This window comes from Beta vulgaris, chromosome 9, assembly GCF_026745355.1.
Source record: "Beta vulgaris subsp. vulgaris cultivar EL10 chromosome 9, EL10.2, whole genome shotgun sequence".
Taxonomy (NCBI): Eukaryota; Viridiplantae; Streptophyta; class Magnoliopsida; order Caryophyllales; family Amaranthaceae; genus Beta; species Beta vulgaris.
This window is the reverse complement of record NC_079210.1, coordinates 49300557-49318464: the sequence shown is the minus strand read 5'-3', so window position 1 is coordinate 49318464 and position 17908 is coordinate 49300557. Positions and strand designations below refer to the sequence as shown.

Here is a 17908-nt window from a genome sequence, read left to right as displayed (position 1 = left end):
GTAAAGCAAATAATTTTTTTTGCACAAAATACAAGACAAACAGTCAAAAATTTTAAATTTCAAAAATTTCATCAATAATTCAAGAAGGCAAACAAAAGACTCCAACTTTTCATTTCACCGCGGTTAATTTTTAACTTCAAAAATTTCACCCAAAATTCTACTCTCTCTCCTCTCTTTCTTCCCTCCCAAACCCCCAACTGAAAAAAGGGGTGAAATTCTAAGAGGAAGTTTTTCGCGCCAAATTATCCAAAAATTGCATTTATTATAAATACACATTCTCACTCAACTCTCTGTGAATTCTGACACAAACCCTTCATTAATTCCTTCCTTCTTTCTCCATTAACACAAGTTTTTCCAGAAAAAGAAAAAACAAGAGAGAGAAAGTTAAGGTGCAAAAATGGTGATGACATTAAGAAAACGAGTTCCTTCAATTTCACCAATGAGTGAATCTGAATCTGAAATTGAAATTGAAACCCCACAAAAGAAGAAGAAAACCCAAAAACCCACAAAGAGGAGAGAGATTTCTGATTCAGAATCTGAATTTGACTCAGATTCTGAGAAGGAAAATGAAGATGCAGCTGAGTATGAAAGAATTAGGGAAGAAAGGATTAGAGAAAATAGAGAGAGAATGGAGAAACTGGGTATATTTTCTCTCTCCTCTGGGATTTTCAATTCTGTAAAAATGGGTAAAGTTCGTCGGAAAAACCCACCTCAGAAGAAGAAAAGATATCCGCCTCTTTATCCTCGTCCTCGCTCTTATGATCCTTCTAGAAGATCTGCAAGGTTTAATTTCTTACTTCTTTTTTTGTTATTTTATTCTCATGTTTTTTTTTGGGTTTTTGATGAGTGTTTGTCTGAGATTGTGAAATTTGAGGTATTTGATCATTGATTTGAGGTGGGTTCTTTCTATTTTGTCTTTGTGTTTATATAATTTGTGTTTTTCGTTTGTTTTTATTTGGGAGATTTAATAGGTTTTGTGGGTTTGCATGTGAAATTGATGTCTTGATGTTTGTACAATTGTTTGTTTGTGTTTCAATTAAATTAGTATAGATGTGAAGTGAGAAGTTGATAGTAATTATTTGTTTGTAAAGTTGTATTAATTGTTATACTAATTTCTCAAATGTGTTGTTCCTTTAAAACATTGGGTGGATAGTTAATGGAATGTTATCTGGTATGAATGTGATGCAGAAAATAAGACAATTGATGTTAGATATTGGGTGTGATAGTTAGTGGAATGTTGAATAGATTTTTGTTCTGTTTTAGTAGGCGTATATCTCATGGGTTGTTGTCTTAGGTTGCTACATTGTTGCTTGATGGGTTTGTTGGTGGTTGTATGCTTGGATTTTCAATTCTAATGGATAACATTTCCAGGTTAAAAGATGTTTCCCAAGCTAAGTGTTTGGAGAACGAGCGAGCATTGATAGACATGGGGATTACTATACCAGATGCATGGAAACAGGAGTTTTATACCGAAGAACATGAAAAACTTTTGGGTGATTGTGAGGCAAAATGGACCTTGAATATGGATGGTTTTGGTGAAGATGGCGAGCGCTTGTACAATCCTGATGGACAGCCTTGTCACCAATGCAGGTTGATTTTAACTAGTAATGTTGTGAGTTTTCCTTTTTGGTTCATAGTGGAGTAGGATTTGATCTTTTTTCTCTTGCTAATGGTAGTCTCGTTGTTTGGTTATAGGCAGAAAACTCTTGGGAAACTCACCTATTGCGGCAAATGTAGGTCTGCCCAGGGGCATCTTTGTGGAGATTGTTTGTACACAAGGTGATTGTTGATTCATTATTATGTCTACATATGAATGTTTAAATTTTCACTAAAAAAACTCAGCAATTTTGTTTATCAGGCCATTGTTATCTATTTATTAGGAGTATTATTTTTAGGAATTGCGAATGTGGATTCACTATGATCATTGATCAAGGCTGCAATCTGTTAGTAATGTAGTGGCAAAGGTTAATTTGTGTCTACAGCACTTGCTGCGTGTAAAAGTGTTCCTATAATCTTGCATAATCCGATTCTGGAATTTCATACTATAATTTTTATTTTTTGGTAAACATGGCATTTCATTCATTAACTAATAATGTTAAACATTTTACAATCCGAGAGGAGTTGTTCTGAACAGTAACCAGGGGGGGGGGGGTGGGGCTGGAAGTTGATCTATTCATACTATAATTGATCTATTCTTTTTGGATGGATCCTTTGTGCTGGAAGTTGGATGCTACTATTTGTCTTATTTTTCATCATTACACATTGCTTAAACGTCTCATTACCAGAAAAGCTTATGTTTTTAGTTGGCAATCTTGCTCAACTTGTGCTGCTTGTCTAGGTATGGAGAAAATGTTCAGGAAGCTGTCGAAAATCCAACGTGGCTGTGTCCAGCTTGTCGAGATATATGTAACTGCAGCCGCTGTCGTCGTTCAAAGGGATGGCAACCAATTAATATTCCACACTCAAAGGTACAATCTAGACCTCTTTAGAAAATTTTCAACTATTAGAGTGTCTTGAAAACTCCTTCAAATAATGTAATAGCTTTAATCCCAAACCATGAGCTTTTTCCTTTCATGGTGCCTTATGTACACATGCTTTCTTGACTCACTTGTTAGTGCAGACCTATGTTGGATCCTGAGACTTTGTGTTTAATTTTTGTAGATTGTTGCAACGGGATACAAATCAGTAGCGCATTATCTTATTTTAACTCGACGAGCTGGTACCACACCAAAGGATTTGAATGATGAAATCGTGACAGTTGATTTAACAGCAGAAGAGACAATGGCGCCACAGGAGAATGAAGGCTCTGACTATTCTGCTGAGTCATCAGAGTCAGACTCTGATGATTCTGACAACGAGGATGATTCAAAAGGTCGAAAGAATAACGAGCAGTCTATTGAAGAGCAAGTTGGTCCAGCTGAGGTATCGAATGAAGTTGGTGTTGCTGCTGCTGATGGGGTTCAAGTTCTTTCAAGCCAATGTGGTCAATTCTTTAATCAGCAAGATATGGAGTTGAACATAATTGATTGAAGCTGATGGTAGAATTTACTCTGCTTTACAGGAGAAGCTTTTCACTCTTTTTTGTTTATCTGGCTAAGTAAATACTAGGATCAGCTGTTACCAAAATGTGAAGATGCTTTGTTTCCTGTTTCGCCTCTTTTTGTTAGTTCTAGTTTGTCTGGAAGTAGCATACCTTTTGCTATAATGTTGCTCTTGTCTTCTGACATATTAGGATTTTAGTCTGAACTTTTGGCAATGTATAGTTTTTGCTTATTATCCATGTGGTATTCTGATTTGCCTTTTGGATTCATGGATTAATTGTTAACACAATTGTGAATTAGATACTTAGGTTATGCACTCTTCACTTAATGATCCGTTCTGAACTTAATTTTTCTCTAAAATGTATCTAGAAGTAAAAGTAAACAAAACCTTTCCTGTCTTATTGCTGCATTCACTTGTAAGTTATATTATGAACATTTCAAGAGATGTTTGTATGTTACTTGCATTGGAGAATTTGATTTCACTTATAAATGTACTACATCTGAAAATTAAACTTCTTTTGCGACAAATAACTTTAGTTTCCCAATCTTTTGATATGGCTCTGCCAAGCTTAGAAGAAACCATTGGTAAATGAATTCTGAAGGCTGGAAAACAGGTCGAGTAGGGAGAAACGCCTCATGTTTTTCATCTCGTACCATGAGTTAAGCACCTCGCTGTTCCTGTCTGTGCCTGAAAAGGTTAGCTGGATGCTAATTGTACAGTCAATTGGACCACCCTTGTCTTTGCACTTTGAGGTTGGCACTGCACACTCTTGGTTATCTTTGCATATGTGATAATCTTTACATGAATCACATCCGAACTTTTTCCAGTACAAATTTTGCAAAATACCCTTTTCAAATTCAAGTACCTAAAATAACACAATAAAAAAGCTTAGTACATAGAACTATAATGTATTAATGTCAGTAAAGATCAGAATGTCCACCATTTACATATGCAGATCCTAAATTTTATGCTAGAATCATGCTTGTTTGTTTCTAATGGTTGAATTCTTTAGTTTGTTTCAATTCTAAAGCGAAAATTTGTAGGTAAATGACTCATCAAAACTCTGAAACAAGTGAATATTTTCAAGATGCAACTTACAAGAGTAAATGATGTTACTATATTGGTACTATCTGCAACAAAAACTGGTGGTGATCTTGCAGCATATGCTCTTCCAGCAAAAGCCACCATATATCCACCTGATGTATCCTACATACATAATCTCATCATCATAACATATACTTTCAACTCCATAATGTTGCATATAATCATCCAAGAAAAGGGTGAACAAAAATAAAGATTGAATCACTAAAAATCTAAACATACAGGGCTGAAGGTGGAGTTGATAGTGAGTAGGGAGATCTCGTCGACTCGAGGCCTGAAGACGGCCAACTGAGCTTTGTTAACAAGCTGAAGACGACTGTCACAAGGAGATAATTGGACTTGATCAGGAGCATAGAACGATTCTTTCGACGAAAACGCCAGGCCGAATGTAAAGCCATCCCATCTTTGCACCTTTGTATCAGTGCATGGATCATGTACTGGATTTGTATCTATTGCCTTTGTAATGGGTGTTATCATCATAAACATCATTGCTATTATCATATTTATCAACACCCATTTTCTTCCTTCTTTGAACTTTCCCATTTTTTATCCCTCTCTTTTATGTTTTCTTCCTGATAAAAAACAACTTAAATCTTTATCTTGGAGAAGATCATCAAATGTTCTCGGTGGTTTTGTTTCTTTCAAGATGAATTTCAAAACAAAAATGGTGGTTTTGAAATTAAAGTATAGAATAAATGGCTTGAGAAAAGAGAGAACTTACCATATTTATTGAATTTGCCTCATTTATGTGGAGTGGAATTTATTTAATTTAATTTTGGATTGAGAATTTCATTTATGTTCTATATTTTTTTTCATCTTAGGGAGAATTGAATTTATGTTTGTTGATCTTTCTTAGGAAAAGTGAAAAAGTTGCAAAACGGTTATTTAGGCTTGCAAGGTGGATCATGTCCTAGAAATAGTTTGATTATGTATGGCATGAATAGATGTGCATTTCACCAATTCCCCTGTATTTTTCCTCCCTATTGACATTTAAATAAGTGCCTCTTTTTTTGGTTAACTTTTTTTTGTAACAAAAATAACCCATAAACCAATTATCAAAGTATTTTTTTTTTCATGTAATATACACATTTAACCATTAATATCTTTAAATATACATTAATAAAAATTTGCTATTCAACCATAGTTCATGAGGACGTCCACCACCTTAGTCATTAGACAGTCACTAGTCACCACCCACCCCTACCTCCAGGGCCATTCGAAAATTTCGGAGACCCTGTCTTAACATGAAAACTAGGTCCCGTATTTATAAATAAAAAGATGGAAGGTTGTGATACTTAAGACGGAAAGTTGGGAATTAGAATATTAATTATTGAGAAAGTTATTAAGGTTGGAAAATAAGATTGATTTCATCAAATATGTAGTAAAAAAATTTAAAATAATATATTTTAGAATCCTTATAATTTTGAAACCCTGTGCTCTTGGGCTTTTTGCACACCCTCATCTACCTCTGCCTAACTCGATCGAGATTAAAAGCCAATATGTGAGGTATTGCAGCATCTACATGAAACTACATTCAAAATTATCAATGTGAAATATAATTTCGCAAACATAAAAAGGAATATGGATTAATAAAACAAGCATCACTCATGGTAATTAAACATTCAAATCAACAATAACTACATACTTAGGACATAAATAATAAGCACAATGGATAGTTTACCTTTACCATATTTGTTCATCTACGTTACATAAACTGCCTAGATAACGCCTAAATCATCTTCATCGTCATAATCATCATCATAATAGTCACCATTGTCGTAATCCTCTTCATCCTCTTCATCTTCCTCTTGCTCTTCCTCTACATCTTCACAATCTGCTTCATCGCAATCCTCATTATCAACGAGCTGATAATCTAAACCATCTTCAGGAGCACATAGAGTTGGGGGATCCATAATGAATTCCTCTTGAAAAAAATTTATGTCTGTTGGAGTATCAATAGTTGATGACTTTGCTTTGGTTTTAAACACTGCACACCATTGAATTCTATCCGGTTTTAGGCTTGGATAAGGTGCATAATACACTTGATGTACTTGATGTGACAATACAAATGGATCATACTTTGGGAACTTCTTCGAAGGGTTTACTTCAACGAGTTTGTATTGTTTATGAATGTTCATGCCGTTGAATGAATCCATCCAATCGCACTTGAACAATATCGTCTTGTAGACACCAAGATCACCCAAATACACCAACTCAACGACGTCCTCCAATATACCGAACTTATACAATCCCTCATGGTTTTTAACCCAAACACCATAATTCATTGATGACTCGTGTTGACCGTACTCAAAAGTATGAAAATTGAATCCATTGACATCGTATTGATTCCATGTCCTCACTTGTCTAGATGGCCCCATTGCTAGTGCTCGAACAACATCATTGCTTGTCAATGATCTCAAAACCTGTTGTCAAAGGATTAAAATAAATTTTGAACTTTGAATAATGCTCTGAGGTTTCCTAACAAAATGCTTAATAATAAACCTTACATGAGTTTTGAACCAATCTGGAAATTGATGTTCATATCTGGTCCAAACATTTTGCAATGAAATTGAAGGGTTGATTTGGATGATATGTTCCTTGAATTTCCTGAAACAGATAATTTTAACATAATTCTTTAATTTCTTAGTAATTATAATATAAAAACAATCACCAAATTCCTTGGTTTTACCTTTCATAATCATTCAAGATACCACAATTTGCAAGGACACAAAGATGGGCACGATCGTATTCCTTATCTTGCAGAAATCGTAGACAATCTTCACTGGAGGCATGTCCCATATTAAGTCGAAATAATTCAGGCACATCTGGGTCGCTTTGATTAGCAGCACTTGAAGTAACATTTTGACCCAATTCCCCATCTTTTGTATCAACTTCTAACTTAAGATAATTGGAACAAAAGTTTGCAGTCTCTTCAGTTAAGTAAGCATTGCATATAGCTACCTCTAGACGTGCCTCACTGCCAAACTTATGCTTCAAATGATTGAGAAACCTAGAATTTGAAGACATTAATTAGTATAGTTTTAATGATCAAGTAACATAAATGTAGTAAATTATTAATATTTACCTTTTAAAAGGATACATCCACCTATATTGAACCGGTCCACCTACTTTTGCCTCATAAGGCAAGTGAATTGGAAGATGCTCCATAGTGTTGAAGAATGAAGGCGGAAAAATCTTTTCTAACTTACAAAGAATTTGTGGTATATTTTTCTCCAAACGATCCATGTCTTTAACTTGGATAGTTGAGGAGCTCAAGTCTCGGAAAAATTGGCTAAGCTCAGTTACCGCTTCCCAAACGTGGAGGGGGAGTAACTCCTTTAAGGCTACTGGCAATAATCTGTTCATGAATACATGACAATCATAACTTTTCAACCTTGAGAACTTACATGCTTGAAGATCAACACATCTACTCAAGTTTGATGCAAATCCATCTGGAAACTTCAACTTCTTTACCCATTCACATAAGACCTTTCTTTGAGCCTTGTCTAACACAAAAGGGGCTCTTGGCATGCTATGAACACCACTCGTCTCATCAAGAAGCTCTAACTCTCGACGCCTACAATAAAGTTTCAAATCTAACCTTGCATTAATGTTGTCCGAAGTTTGGCCCTTAACATCCATAATTGTATTTATAAGCTGACAAAAAAAGCTATTTTCGATGTTCATTACATCTAAATTGTGACGAATCAGCAAGTTCTTCCAATAAGGAAGCTCCCAGAAGATACTTTGTCTACTCCACCCCCTTTTCTCTTTCTTCAAACATTTAAGAGATGCAGGACCTTCTTTTGACTTTGGCAAACTTGAAACATGATTCCACACCTCTTGCCCAGACAACCTAGGTGGAGGTACTCCATCTTCCACCCTATTCTTGAAAAATGATATTTTATTCTTTCGAAAAGGATGATCATGTTGTAAAAACTGGCGATGGCAATCAAACCAAGAAACCTTACCACTATGCTTGAGCCGAAAACATTTACCCTTATCCATACAATAAGGACATGGCTTATTACCAGAAGTTGACCATCCAGATAGCATGTCATATGCTAGAAAGTCACTTATTGTCCACAGAAGTGCAGCTCGCAGATTGAAATTCTGTTTTTTTGAAATATCATATGTTACAACGCCTGTCTCCCACAATTGCTTCAACTCATCAATCAAGGGCTGCATATAAATATCCATATTTTCTTTTGGATTCTTTGGACCAGGAACAATCAATGAAAGAAACATATAAGGCTTCTTCATACACATCGATGGAGGTAAGTTATACGGAGTAAGAAGTATTGGCCAACAAGAATACTTTCCCCTGGATCTAGTATATGGTGTGAGTTCATCCGTGCACAATCCGAGGCGAACATTCCGAGGTTCAGCTGCAAAATCAGAGTAAGTGGTGTTGAAGTGCTTCCAGGCCTCCCCGTCACTTGGATGTGCCATGGTACCCCTAACACGATGGTTTTTGTTGTGCCATGTCATTTGCTCAGCAATGTTTTTAGTGGCAAACAACCTTTGCAATCTTGGAGTGATCGGAAAATAAATTAACACTTTCACAGGAATGAGCTTACCTCTTGATGTCTTCTTATATCGATCTTTTCCACAAACACTACATTTATCCAGGTGAGCATTAGCCTTCCAGAATAGCATACAACCATGTGGGCATGTATGTATCTTCTCATGCGGAAGTTGCAAACCTTTGAGCACCTTCTTTGTATCATATAAACTTTTACTCAATAAGTTATTCTCTGGATGAACTTCATTCATCAAAGAAGTAAATCCATCAACAAAACCTTGTGATAAGTTGCATTCAGACTTCACAGATGCAGTCCTTGACGCCATTTCCAACAGCGACATCTTACTCCCTTCATACAACGGCTTCTCAGCATCCTTAAGTAACTTAAAAAACATCTTAGCTTCATCATTTGGCTCCTCTTCCACATACTGACTCTTACTACGAACGACATTTTTCTGACTCGAACCAGATGCACCAATCACCCTGTCTCCAGAAGTACTCGGTCGCCCCTGGCGAAGCCGTGGATCATCAGTACTACAAGTCTCCCTTTCCCCATGACATAACCAGATATAATAATGAGGAGAAAAGCCTTTTTTATACAAATGTTCTCTCATTGTTTCCACATCTACGAAACGCATGTTTTTACACTTAAGACAAGGACATCTAACAGTTCCAGGTTTATATTCTTCTTGTAGTTTGACATATTCAATAAATTCCTGAACTCCATTAACAAACTCAGGCTTAAGAGAACGTCCAACAACTCTATCATACATCCAACTACGATCTCTTCGCTTCATGATAACAACTCCAAAATTTCTTCAAATTCTGTCATATGACATCAAAAAATTACTTATGCATTCAACCTACCACTAACATTACCAGCAAGAATTCAATTATTGACTCATAAAACTATTATCTTCCTAATCAGTGAAAAGCAAAGGATGATAATTATTAGAGCTTAATGTAGTACTTGCAAAGTTATAGAAATCACAACTTAGATTAAATTATGACAGGAAATTTCAGATGTAGGCAAAATTTTGGAAAATAGACAAATTAAACTCGGAATAATACCTAAGATGGAAGCAGACGACGGCGGTGGTAGCAAGTGCGGTTACAGCGGGATTCTTCTCTCTGTTTGTTTCAGATTGTAAGTAAAAGAATAGTGTTCGACTGCATAGTCGATTGAAGTTAGGGTTTTAAAACCATTAGCGACCGCTTAATCCGTCGGAAATGGCAGCAAGACCGTCGGAAATAAACGGTTGGTCAATAGCGACCGGTCACAAAGTGGTCGTGAGTCGTGACTTACTGGGGTTTTTATTTTTTAACGCACATGTTCGTTACGAAACTACGAAAGTACGACATTTTTAAGTGCTCGTTTGGTTGGATATAGGAAGTGTAAATAACTCGAAATTTTATTTTTCTATGTAATTATATTTTTCTATGTAATTATATTTTTTAGGAATCGTTAAATATTATTTGGTGATTTATGGGAAATAAAAGTTCTTATGAGAATTTCCACTTACTTAGGTCCTCCTAGGTAAATAATTTCCTCCATTTTGTGGAAAGTATAACTTCTTAGAAATTTCTACTTCTCATGAATTTGTCAACCAAACAACATCAAGAAATTTCAATTCCTATGAATTTGAACTTTCTATGTTAAACAATTGTTGGAAATGGAATTACCAAATTATTTTCGTTACATGTTTGATATGACTTATGAGGTATTGATAGTGGGGTTATTACAATCTGCTTTTATTTACAAGAGGCTATAACAGTATGCGAGGTTATGCTACTTGAATAAAGTAACTGTTTTCTCTAAATAATCTTTTCTCACTAGTCACCCTTGTGTTAATTTACATTACGTTACTCTTATCAACCTCGTGCTCATATGTGTTTTCTTTAGTAATTAAGCTAAACACCAAATGGGAAAACAATATTGTTATCATTAAAAAAAATATTATTCATTAGGTCTTGTGTATTTTAATTTTAACCAATGTCCGAAGTTTGGTTACTATATAAAGTTTTAGGTGTTTAAGGCAAGTTGCTACTTATTTTCTTTCGCATTGTTTTTGAATTTTATCAATTCTACATTGTTGAGGTTATGCTTTGCGATTTTTGGACTAATGGATCATATGAACTATGAACTCCTACCATAAGAATTTGTTTCGCATATCCCAGAATATGACCTTATAATTCTCTATTGTTCTTTCTAGTTTTCATTGAGATTAAGAATATAAATTCTCTACGACGACTTTGATCTTTAATAATCATCCATAATCAAGACAATGCTAGAGTATAGTCTAATAAGTTCAGTACCTCGTGGTGAAGAAGATTGTGGCTAATACTTGTACCTAAGGTATGCACACCCATAGGCCCTAAAGCATCATGGTGAAAAAAGTGTTACGGTGTTGATGGCCTTTAAGAGCACTAGATAGGGTTGATATCGTTTTACATTTTGCACTTTTCTGACAATTAGAATGGGAGAGAGCAAGACTATCTGAAACGCCTCTTAAATTTTTGGGAAGTCTAAATTACTCGTATTTTTCTCCACAATTACATAAAATTCCCTAGTGATATCTTTTGTTTCATATCAGGACAAACTCATATCTTTGTCAATTAAACTGCAGCCAGGGTCTTTCTTCCTTCCCTTAGATTTTAGTATTACTTGAGAGATCTCCTTGCTCTTCCAATCACCCATGGAAGAGTACAAGTTTGAGACAGAACACAAGTGACCAACATCTGTGACATCTAGCTTGAGTAGTTGCTCGTAAATCTCAGCTCCGACCTCAGTGTTACCATAGACTCTACATGCACTGAGTAAAGCACCATAGACCTCAGAATGTGGCTGCAAAGGCATTCGAGTTGTCACTAAATGCGCCTCATCTACTAGTCCTGAACGGCCAAGCAAGTCTACTAGACAAGCATAATGCTGCAAGTTAGGAACTATACCCCTTCTCTTAACCATATGATAGAAAACCTGAAGACCTTCATCAACCATACCAGCATGACTGCACGCAGACAAGACGGAAACAAAAGTAGATTCATTTGGATTGAAACCGGAGTCTTCCATTTTCCATAGGAGACTACTTGCTTCACTTCCATTCCCATTCACTCCCATAGCTCTAATCATCGCATTCCAACATGTAACATCCTTTTTCTCCATTTTGCTAAAGTACCTTCTCGCGCTATCTAAATCACCACAATCTGCATACATGCTTATGAATGCAGATCCTACAAAGACATCCTTGGTGAACCCTTGTTTCACTACCAATGCATGAAGAAGTCTGCCTAATGGTAAAGCTCCTGAACAACTACAACACGAAATCATGCTTACAAGAGCAGTCGAATCAAGAGACATAGAATGTACACTCATCATTTCACTTAAATGTTCAATGACCTTGCTCCAGCACTGACTAGATGAGAACCCTTTCAACATCAGAGTCCAAGCAACCAAATCTTTGACAATCATTTCATTAAAGACACCATAAGCTTCATCAATGAATTCACCATTCGTATACATATCAATAAGAGCGGTTTGAATTTTCCGTTCTTTGTTATATCCTATTCTAATGGTAAAACCATGAATCGCAATACTTCTTCTACCATGATTAGGTCCTGAAGAAGCCAATATCAAGCTCATGATGGTAAAATAATCCAAAGAAATCCCATTCTTTCGCATTATATTAAAATAATACAATGCATCATCACCCATCCTATTGTTAGCATAACCAGTGATAATAACATTCCAAGAAACAAGATTTCTCACAGGCATTTCATCGAACAAATTCTGAGCAACACTCATGCACCCAAAACCAGAATACATATCAACCAAAGATGTCTCAACAACAACATTATGCCCAAATCCGCAACGAATCCAGAAACAATGCACTGATTTACCCATCAAATTGAGACCCAGATTAGCAAATGCTGGTAAAATGCTAGACATAGTAACCTCATTAGGCAGTAATCCACTTCTCACCATTTCACCAAATAATTCTACAGCCTCATAAAAAAGCTTCCTTTTTGTGAACCCAGATATCAAAATTGTCCAAGAAACTATATTTTTTTCTGGGATTGTGTTAAAAAAGTTCTGGGTATGTGAAATTAGACCATTGGAAACATAAGCATTCATCAAATTGTTGGAGAGAAAAACATTGTTGGTAGCAGAACCAGAAGTGACAATTTGAGCGTGTAATTGAAGAAGAGTTGTGGGATTTTTTGTCGATTTCAGAATTGAAGAGTAAAACGAAGGAGATTGATGATGATGATGTTGTTGTTGGGTGCATTTGAAACGAACAAGATGAATTCTTTTGAGACGAAAAAATGAAGTTATTTGGCGGGAAATCAAGGTTGAATGAAATTTGTTCTTCAACATTTTTGTCCGTATGATGTGATTGTAAGATTATCATGGTAATTATGTGTAGTTTAACGATTACTGAAGTTGAGCATAAGAAAGATTAAATATTTGCAACTTTCGTTCACAGACATTGATGCTTCAGAGTTCAGGGAAGTGCCATGTCTATTTTTCTTTCGTTTTTTGCTCTTTTTTTTGGGGGCTTTTATTTGGAGCTTTGTTTTTTCTATGTTTTTATTTTTTTTATCCGTACTTATGTTTTTATAATAGCCTTCTTTAAAAAAAAAAAACATTTTTTGCTCTATCTTTTTTTTGGGGATTTTATTTTTCTTTTTTGCCCCTATCGCAGATAATTCTAAATATGAAATTTGTCATACGATTTCTAATTATTTAACAAGTATCAAATTTAATCTAATTAAATATCCTCTTGTGAAATTACAATAATTGTCGAGTTTTGACATTGTGTATTGACTCTAATATATCACTACTTATATAACCTTACACGAAGGGATCTATATATTTTAAGCTGGCGTCACTTACAAGTAGTAGAGAATTTGTGAATTCCTCTTGAAATGGGTGAGATTTGATTTCAGTATCTTTGAAATTGAAGGTGATTTCAATACCATTACGTTATGACCTATTGCTCGATATATATTCATTAATGTTTTTCTAGATAGATTATAACCAGCTAGGTTTATTTGTAGATCATACTCCTCAAGAGGGGGGACAGCAGTTTATAAGAGAACTTCACCCCCAAAAAGACTAGGCAAAACCTTTACCACTAGCCAAGCTTTATTTTGTATGAATATTCATTGATATGGACGTGCAAGAATCTATGTATATCAACATAAATGTTCAAATTAAATATAGGACAAATATTCATCAATTTTTTTTTCTCGGGGGTCAAATTAAATGTATTATTATAGACAAAATACCTATTGTTTTTATGAAAATCGTTCCTAAGAGAAAAGTTTTCATTTTAAAAAAATATATGGTAAATTTGTTGATAGGAAAATTGTCAAAAAAAAAACTTTTATGAGTTCATTTTTACGAAAAAAAACCTTATAAAGCCTTTTTGCGAAAATAAACCAAAATCAATTATTTTTTTTGCGAAAACAAACCTAGTATCATTTTCCCGTGTTGACCATAGAATTTTCGACGTTGACCACCTCTAGCCACCACTACCAACACCTTTGCCCACCCCCTACCCACCCCTGCAGCCCCCACTTCACCCCTAGCCCAGCCCCACCACCTGCAGCCCACCCCACCCCCACCAGCAGCCCCTAACCCCTCCCTCCACCCCCTTAGGCGGCAACCCCCACCCCCCTTCGCCCCTAGCCTCTCTCCTCTCCCTTCCCCCTCCCCTAGCCTCTCCCTTCGTCCATCCCCCCACCCAATCCCCCCACAGCTCCCCCCTCCGCAACTCAAAAAATCTGAACCCACCACCATCACATGACCATAACACCATGAAACCCCCCACCACCACCAATAAATCCACTACCACCACAAATGAAATGGAAACTATCAAAAATCGAAGAACGAAAACCATTGTTTTTGGGTGGTGCAACAGTGGGGGGCGTTCTAGGTGGCGCGGCGGTTGAGGGGGGATGGACGGAGGGAGAGGAGAGGGGGGAGGGGTGAAGGAGGAAACAATGGAGAAGTGAGAGGGTGGGGGTGCCGCATGAGGGGGTGGAGGGAGGGTTGGGGGTTGCTGGTAGTGATGGTTATGTTTCATCTTGCAAAAATAATTTTGATTTTGATTTGTTTTCGCAAAAAATGCTTTATAAGGTTTTTTTTTCTTTTCAAAAATGAACTCGTAAAAGTTCTTTTTGACAAATTTCCTTATTAATATTAATAATAAATTTTTTATATAGGTCAGCGATTAAACGCAATCATATAAACAGGATTCAATCTCACGACTTGATTTACAACTATTACACCCAACAACAAATTAATGACAATACGACACATGAACATTATGTATTTATGTGTACATAATTTACATCCCTCACTGTACATACGTAACTGATAAGTGGTAGTCAGTTATGGAATCTGAAATTAATTAGGCTAATTACCTAATTGGGAACACATTACTACTTTAATTTGGTCAAGCCACATACAACGCTTTAAATGTAACAGAACATAATTTTTCTTAAAGTACAAAAAAGCCATGAAACTGAAAGAATTGACACATTTGTCAGTTTACTTCTGTAACTTGTTGAAAACTGCGCCATACAGCTTAAGTGTTTAACATCATTCATGAGAGCTAAAAAAAAAAAGAAAGAAGTAAAATCAAACAATGGTGAGAGTAAAGAAAAGAAGAAGAGAAAAACCTCCAAATTTGTTAAGTTTTAGTGGAAAACCATTTCGATTCTTTAAAATCATCCTTCATTGTCTTCAAGAAGATAGGCTGGTAATTCCTCTACTTTTTTTGTACTCTTTTTTTGTTGGAAGTTATTGTGCTAAGGATGAAGTTTATGGTTTCTCTGGTTTTAAAATATTATTGAATCACTAAAACGATGACAATGTTTTTAACAATTTAAACCCTAATTATATAGGGGTGTTTTAGATATGTAAGAAGAATACTAAAATCTGCAGGTGTTATCTTCTGGAATAGAGATTTTTGAGATGAAAAAAGAATTTGATTATAATTTTTTTTAATGAGAAATTTCATTAATTGAAGGTCATACGACATCTATAATAGATATTAAAGAAAAAATAGATATAATTAAACTAGATTAAATTAAATTCGTATTCGATGAAACTATATTGAACCAGAACAAACAATACAGACATATAGCGCAGCCCACTATCCTTCTGTTTTTTAGAAATAAAGTATAAAGTTTGTCTCAAATTTGGTGTTGTCTTTTCATAATAGTCTTAGATATAAGTTTTTTTTTTGGTACATAATCACAAGTTTGGTGATATAATTTCAATATTGGCTATTGTGTAATATGTTGTCTTTGGAACATGTAGTGTTTCTGAATATGATTTTTTTTTTTGTGTGTGTGTGAATAATAATTTCAATTTTCCTGATCTTATTTAAACATTGATAATTGTGTAACATGTTATGGTTGAAACATTTTATGTTTTGCTAGTTTGTTGTTTCTAAATTCCTAATTTTCTATGTGATGTGTCTTCGTTCCACCCATTAGAGTTCATATTAGTTTGAACAAGTAGATACGTTTCAATAAAAATAGGGACTTTTAAAAATAAGGTGAGGAGAACATGCATTTAGAATTGATATGGTTGACATTTTCTTTATGTGAATGGACCTGAGTTAGTTAAAAAGTAATAATAAAAAACCGTTATTTATATATACTTTTTATCCATATGAGCTACAAAGACAGTACAAAGTACAAAAAAAGAAAGGAGAGATTCGAATCTGTGACATATCGTTCACATCATCTCAATCTTAGCCACAAGACATATATTTTTTTTAACCATATTTTTCTTTCAGTGAATGTTTTTGCATCTCTCAAAAGTCTAGACTCTAGAGTACATAAGTAGGACATATAAATAAATTTTGAGCTTGGTATATATTATAATGATGCATGACTATTATTCAAAATAAATTACATATGAATTTGATACTTTGGGGCAGAAAATTCCTGAGAAATTTGCCAAGAAGTTCAGCTCCCAGCTTTCAACAGTTGTGACACTCACTATACCAACCGGTCTTTCCTGGAAGATTAGATTAAGCAGATGTACTGAGGACAAGCTTTACTTTGATAAAGGATGGCCAATTTTTATGGAGCAAACTAATATAAAACATGGTTACTTCCTAGAATTTGAATATGAAGGAAATAACCATTTCGAAGTTCACATATTTAGTTTATCTTGTTGCGAGATAGATTATCCTATACATCAATATGATGATCATCAGAGGCGTAAGCAAAATCGGAATGACGATTTCAAAGTTAAAGAAGAGCAAGAAAACGAGGAAGACGAAGAGAAAAATGATATTCATAGAGCTACCACAATGTCGAAGAATAAATGCAAGAAGCCCTCTTTTACAATCACAACACGAAAATATTGTGTCTCGTATCTCGTAAGCCTCTAAAAGTACATCAATAGATAAAACGTAGAGTTGGCAATTTGGCTAAACGAGTTATGTTCGTTTTTAGTCTCACATTGATTTCAAATACTTTCTACGTAAAATTGTTTTTAAAATTGTGTCACTTTTGGTCGTACTATTATATCGTGTCAGAGATTGCCACCTCTACGAATTTTCACCCCCCTTCTTTTTTTTCTTGTTGTGCATGGAAATGTTCATAATTGAGATGTATTGTGACAATATGTTTTTTTTCTTTTTGATCAGCATATGCCCAAGAGTTTTACGAACGAACACATGAAGGGAAAATCGTACAAGTTTGCTAATTTACAGTTGGGTGAAGGAAAAAAGTGGCGAGTAACGTGCTATTTTCATAGCGAAAGTTTTCGCTTAATAGGACCAGGCTGGAAGAAATTCAGGCAAGAAAATAATTGGAGTGAAGGAGAGAGTTACACCTTCGTGTTGGTTGACAAGAAACGTAACAGTGTAACGTTTAAAGTCTTCAAAGTATAAGGTTAAACAAGCCTTTAAAGAGTAGGCCTTTTGCTGAATAAGTGAATGTTGATCTCATAAATAGTCATTTTTTTGTTGTAGTGATTATTAGTTATATGCTTGTATAAGTTGTTTTCTTTGGGGGTAGTTATTATGGTTGTATAAGTTGGTTATGGTAGATTAAGGTTTATAATACTAGTTGTATGGTGAAACTAATTGTTAAGGTGTTTTAGATTTTGTGTACATCTCATACTCTCATACATAGCCAACATAGGTTATGATTTTCTCTTGAGGCAAAAATTTATAATTATGTTAAGTTGGATTGTACTATTATAATTCT

The 17908-nt window shown here is 35.0% G+C and overlaps 5 protein-coding genes across 5 annotated transcripts; 2 read left to right on the top strand and 3 right to left on the bottom strand.

Moving 5' to 3' along the window:
- Positions 1-216: 216 nt before the first annotated feature.
- LOC104904435 (uncharacterized) lies at positions 217-3310 on the top strand. Its single transcript, XM_010692680.4, has 5 exons — positions 217-783; positions 1372-1590; positions 1696-1779; positions 2339-2468; positions 2662-3310. Exons 1-5 carry the CDS (start codon positions 398-400, stop codon positions 3028-3030), a joined length of 1188 nt encoding a protein of 395 aa, XP_010690982.1. The 5' UTR covers positions 217-397; the 3' UTR covers positions 3031-3310.
- A 125-nt stretch (positions 3311-3435) lies between these two features.
- LOC104904437 (hypothetical protein) lies at positions 3436-5960 on the bottom strand. The gene is made up of 4 exons (XM_010692681.4): positions 5825-5960; positions 4366-4715; positions 4141-4248; positions 3436-3907 (listed from the first exon to the last, which is right to left on the bottom strand). The coding sequence occupies exons 2-4, from the start codon at positions 4684-4686 to the stop codon at positions 3611-3613; spliced, it is 726 nt and encodes a 241-aa protein (XP_010690983.1). The 5' UTR covers positions 4687-4715; positions 5825-5960; the 3' UTR covers positions 3436-3610.
- LOC104904438 (uncharacterized) lies at positions 5703-9972 on the bottom strand. Its single transcript, XM_010692682.4, has 5 exons — positions 9740-9972; positions 7229-9493; positions 6833-7153; positions 6651-6750; positions 5703-6566 (listed from the first exon to the last, which is right to left on the bottom strand). The coding sequence occupies exons 2-5, from the start codon at positions 9463-9465 to the stop codon at positions 5862-5864; spliced, it is 3363 nt and encodes a 1120-aa protein (XP_010690984.1). The 5' UTR covers positions 9466-9493; positions 9740-9972; the 3' UTR covers positions 5703-5861.
- A 1020-nt stretch (positions 9973-10992) lies between these two features.
- On the bottom strand, positions 10993-13732 carry LOC104905016 (pentatricopeptide repeat-containing protein At1g06140, mitochondrial). Its single transcript, XM_010693458.2, has one exon. It carries the CDS (start codon positions 13041-13043, stop codon positions 11259-11261), a length of 1785 nt encoding a protein of 594 aa, XP_010691760.1. The 5' UTR covers positions 13044-13732; the 3' UTR covers positions 10993-11258.
- Positions 13733-15200: 1468 nt separating this feature from the next.
- LOC104904434 (B3 domain-containing protein At1g49475) lies at positions 15201-17898 on the top strand. Its single transcript, XM_010692679.3, has 3 exons — positions 15201-15435; positions 16627-17073; positions 17344-17898. The coding sequence occupies exons 1-3, from the start codon at positions 15322-15324 to the stop codon at positions 17587-17589; spliced, it is 807 nt and encodes a 268-aa protein (XP_010690981.1). The 5' UTR covers positions 15201-15321; the 3' UTR covers positions 17590-17898.
- Positions 17899-17908: the final 10 nt, after the last annotated feature.

Excerpts from the sequence above, each read along its gene's own strand:
- LOC104904434 (XM_010692679.3), top strand. The coding sequence starts at position 15,322 with ATGGTGAGAGTAAAGAAAAGAAGAAGAGAAAAACCTCCAAATTTGTTA. Across the intron at positions 15,436-16,626 it reads GTCTTCAAGAAGATAGGCTG|AAAATTCCTGAGAAATTTGC; the intron begins GTAATTCCTCTA and ends ACTTTGGGGCAG. Across the intron at positions 17,074-17,343 it reads AATATTGTGTCTCGTATCTC|CATATGCCCAAGAGTTTTAC; the intron begins GTAAGCCTCTAA and ends CTTTTTGATCAG.
- LOC104904437 (XM_010692681.4), bottom strand. The coding sequence starts at position 4,686 with ATGGGAAAGTTCAAAGAAGGAAGAAAATGGGTGTTGATAAATATGATA. Across the intron at positions 4,249-4,365 it reads TCAACTCCACCTTCAGCCCT|GATACATCAGGTGGATATAT; the intron begins GTATGTTTAGAT and ends TTATGTATGTAG. Across the intron at positions 3,908-4,140 it reads TAGTAACATCATTTACTCTT|GTACTTGAATTTGAAAAGGG; the intron begins GTAAGTTGCATC and ends GTGTTATTTTAG.
- LOC104904435 (XM_010692680.4), top strand. The coding sequence starts at position 398 with ATGGTGATGACATTAAGAAAACGAGTTCCTTCAATTTCACCAATGAGT. Across the intron at positions 1,591-1,695 it reads CAGCCTTGTCACCAATGCAG|GCAGAAAACTCTTGGGAAAC; the intron begins GTTGATTTTAAC and ends GTTTGGTTATAG. Across the intron at positions 1,780-2,338 it reads GGAGATTGTTTGTACACAAG|GTATGGAGAAAATGTTCAGG; the intron begins GTGATTGTTGAT and ends CTGCTTGTCTAG.
- LOC104904438 (XM_010692682.4), bottom strand. The coding sequence starts at position 9,465 with ATGAAGCGAAGAGATCGTAGTTGGATGTATGATAGAGTTGTTGGACGT. Across the intron at positions 6,751-6,832 it reads ATCTTGAATGATTATGAAAG|GAAATTCAAGGAACATATCA; the intron begins GTAAAACCAAGG and ends TATCTGTTTCAG. Across the intron at positions 6,567-6,650 it reads CAGATTGGTTCAAAACTCAT|GTTTTGAGATCATTGACAAG; the intron begins GTAAGGTTTATT and ends CTTTGACAACAG.
- LOC104905016 (XM_010693458.2), bottom strand. The coding sequence starts at position 13,043 with ATGTTGAAGAACAAATTTCATTCAACCTTGATTTCCCGCCAAATAACT.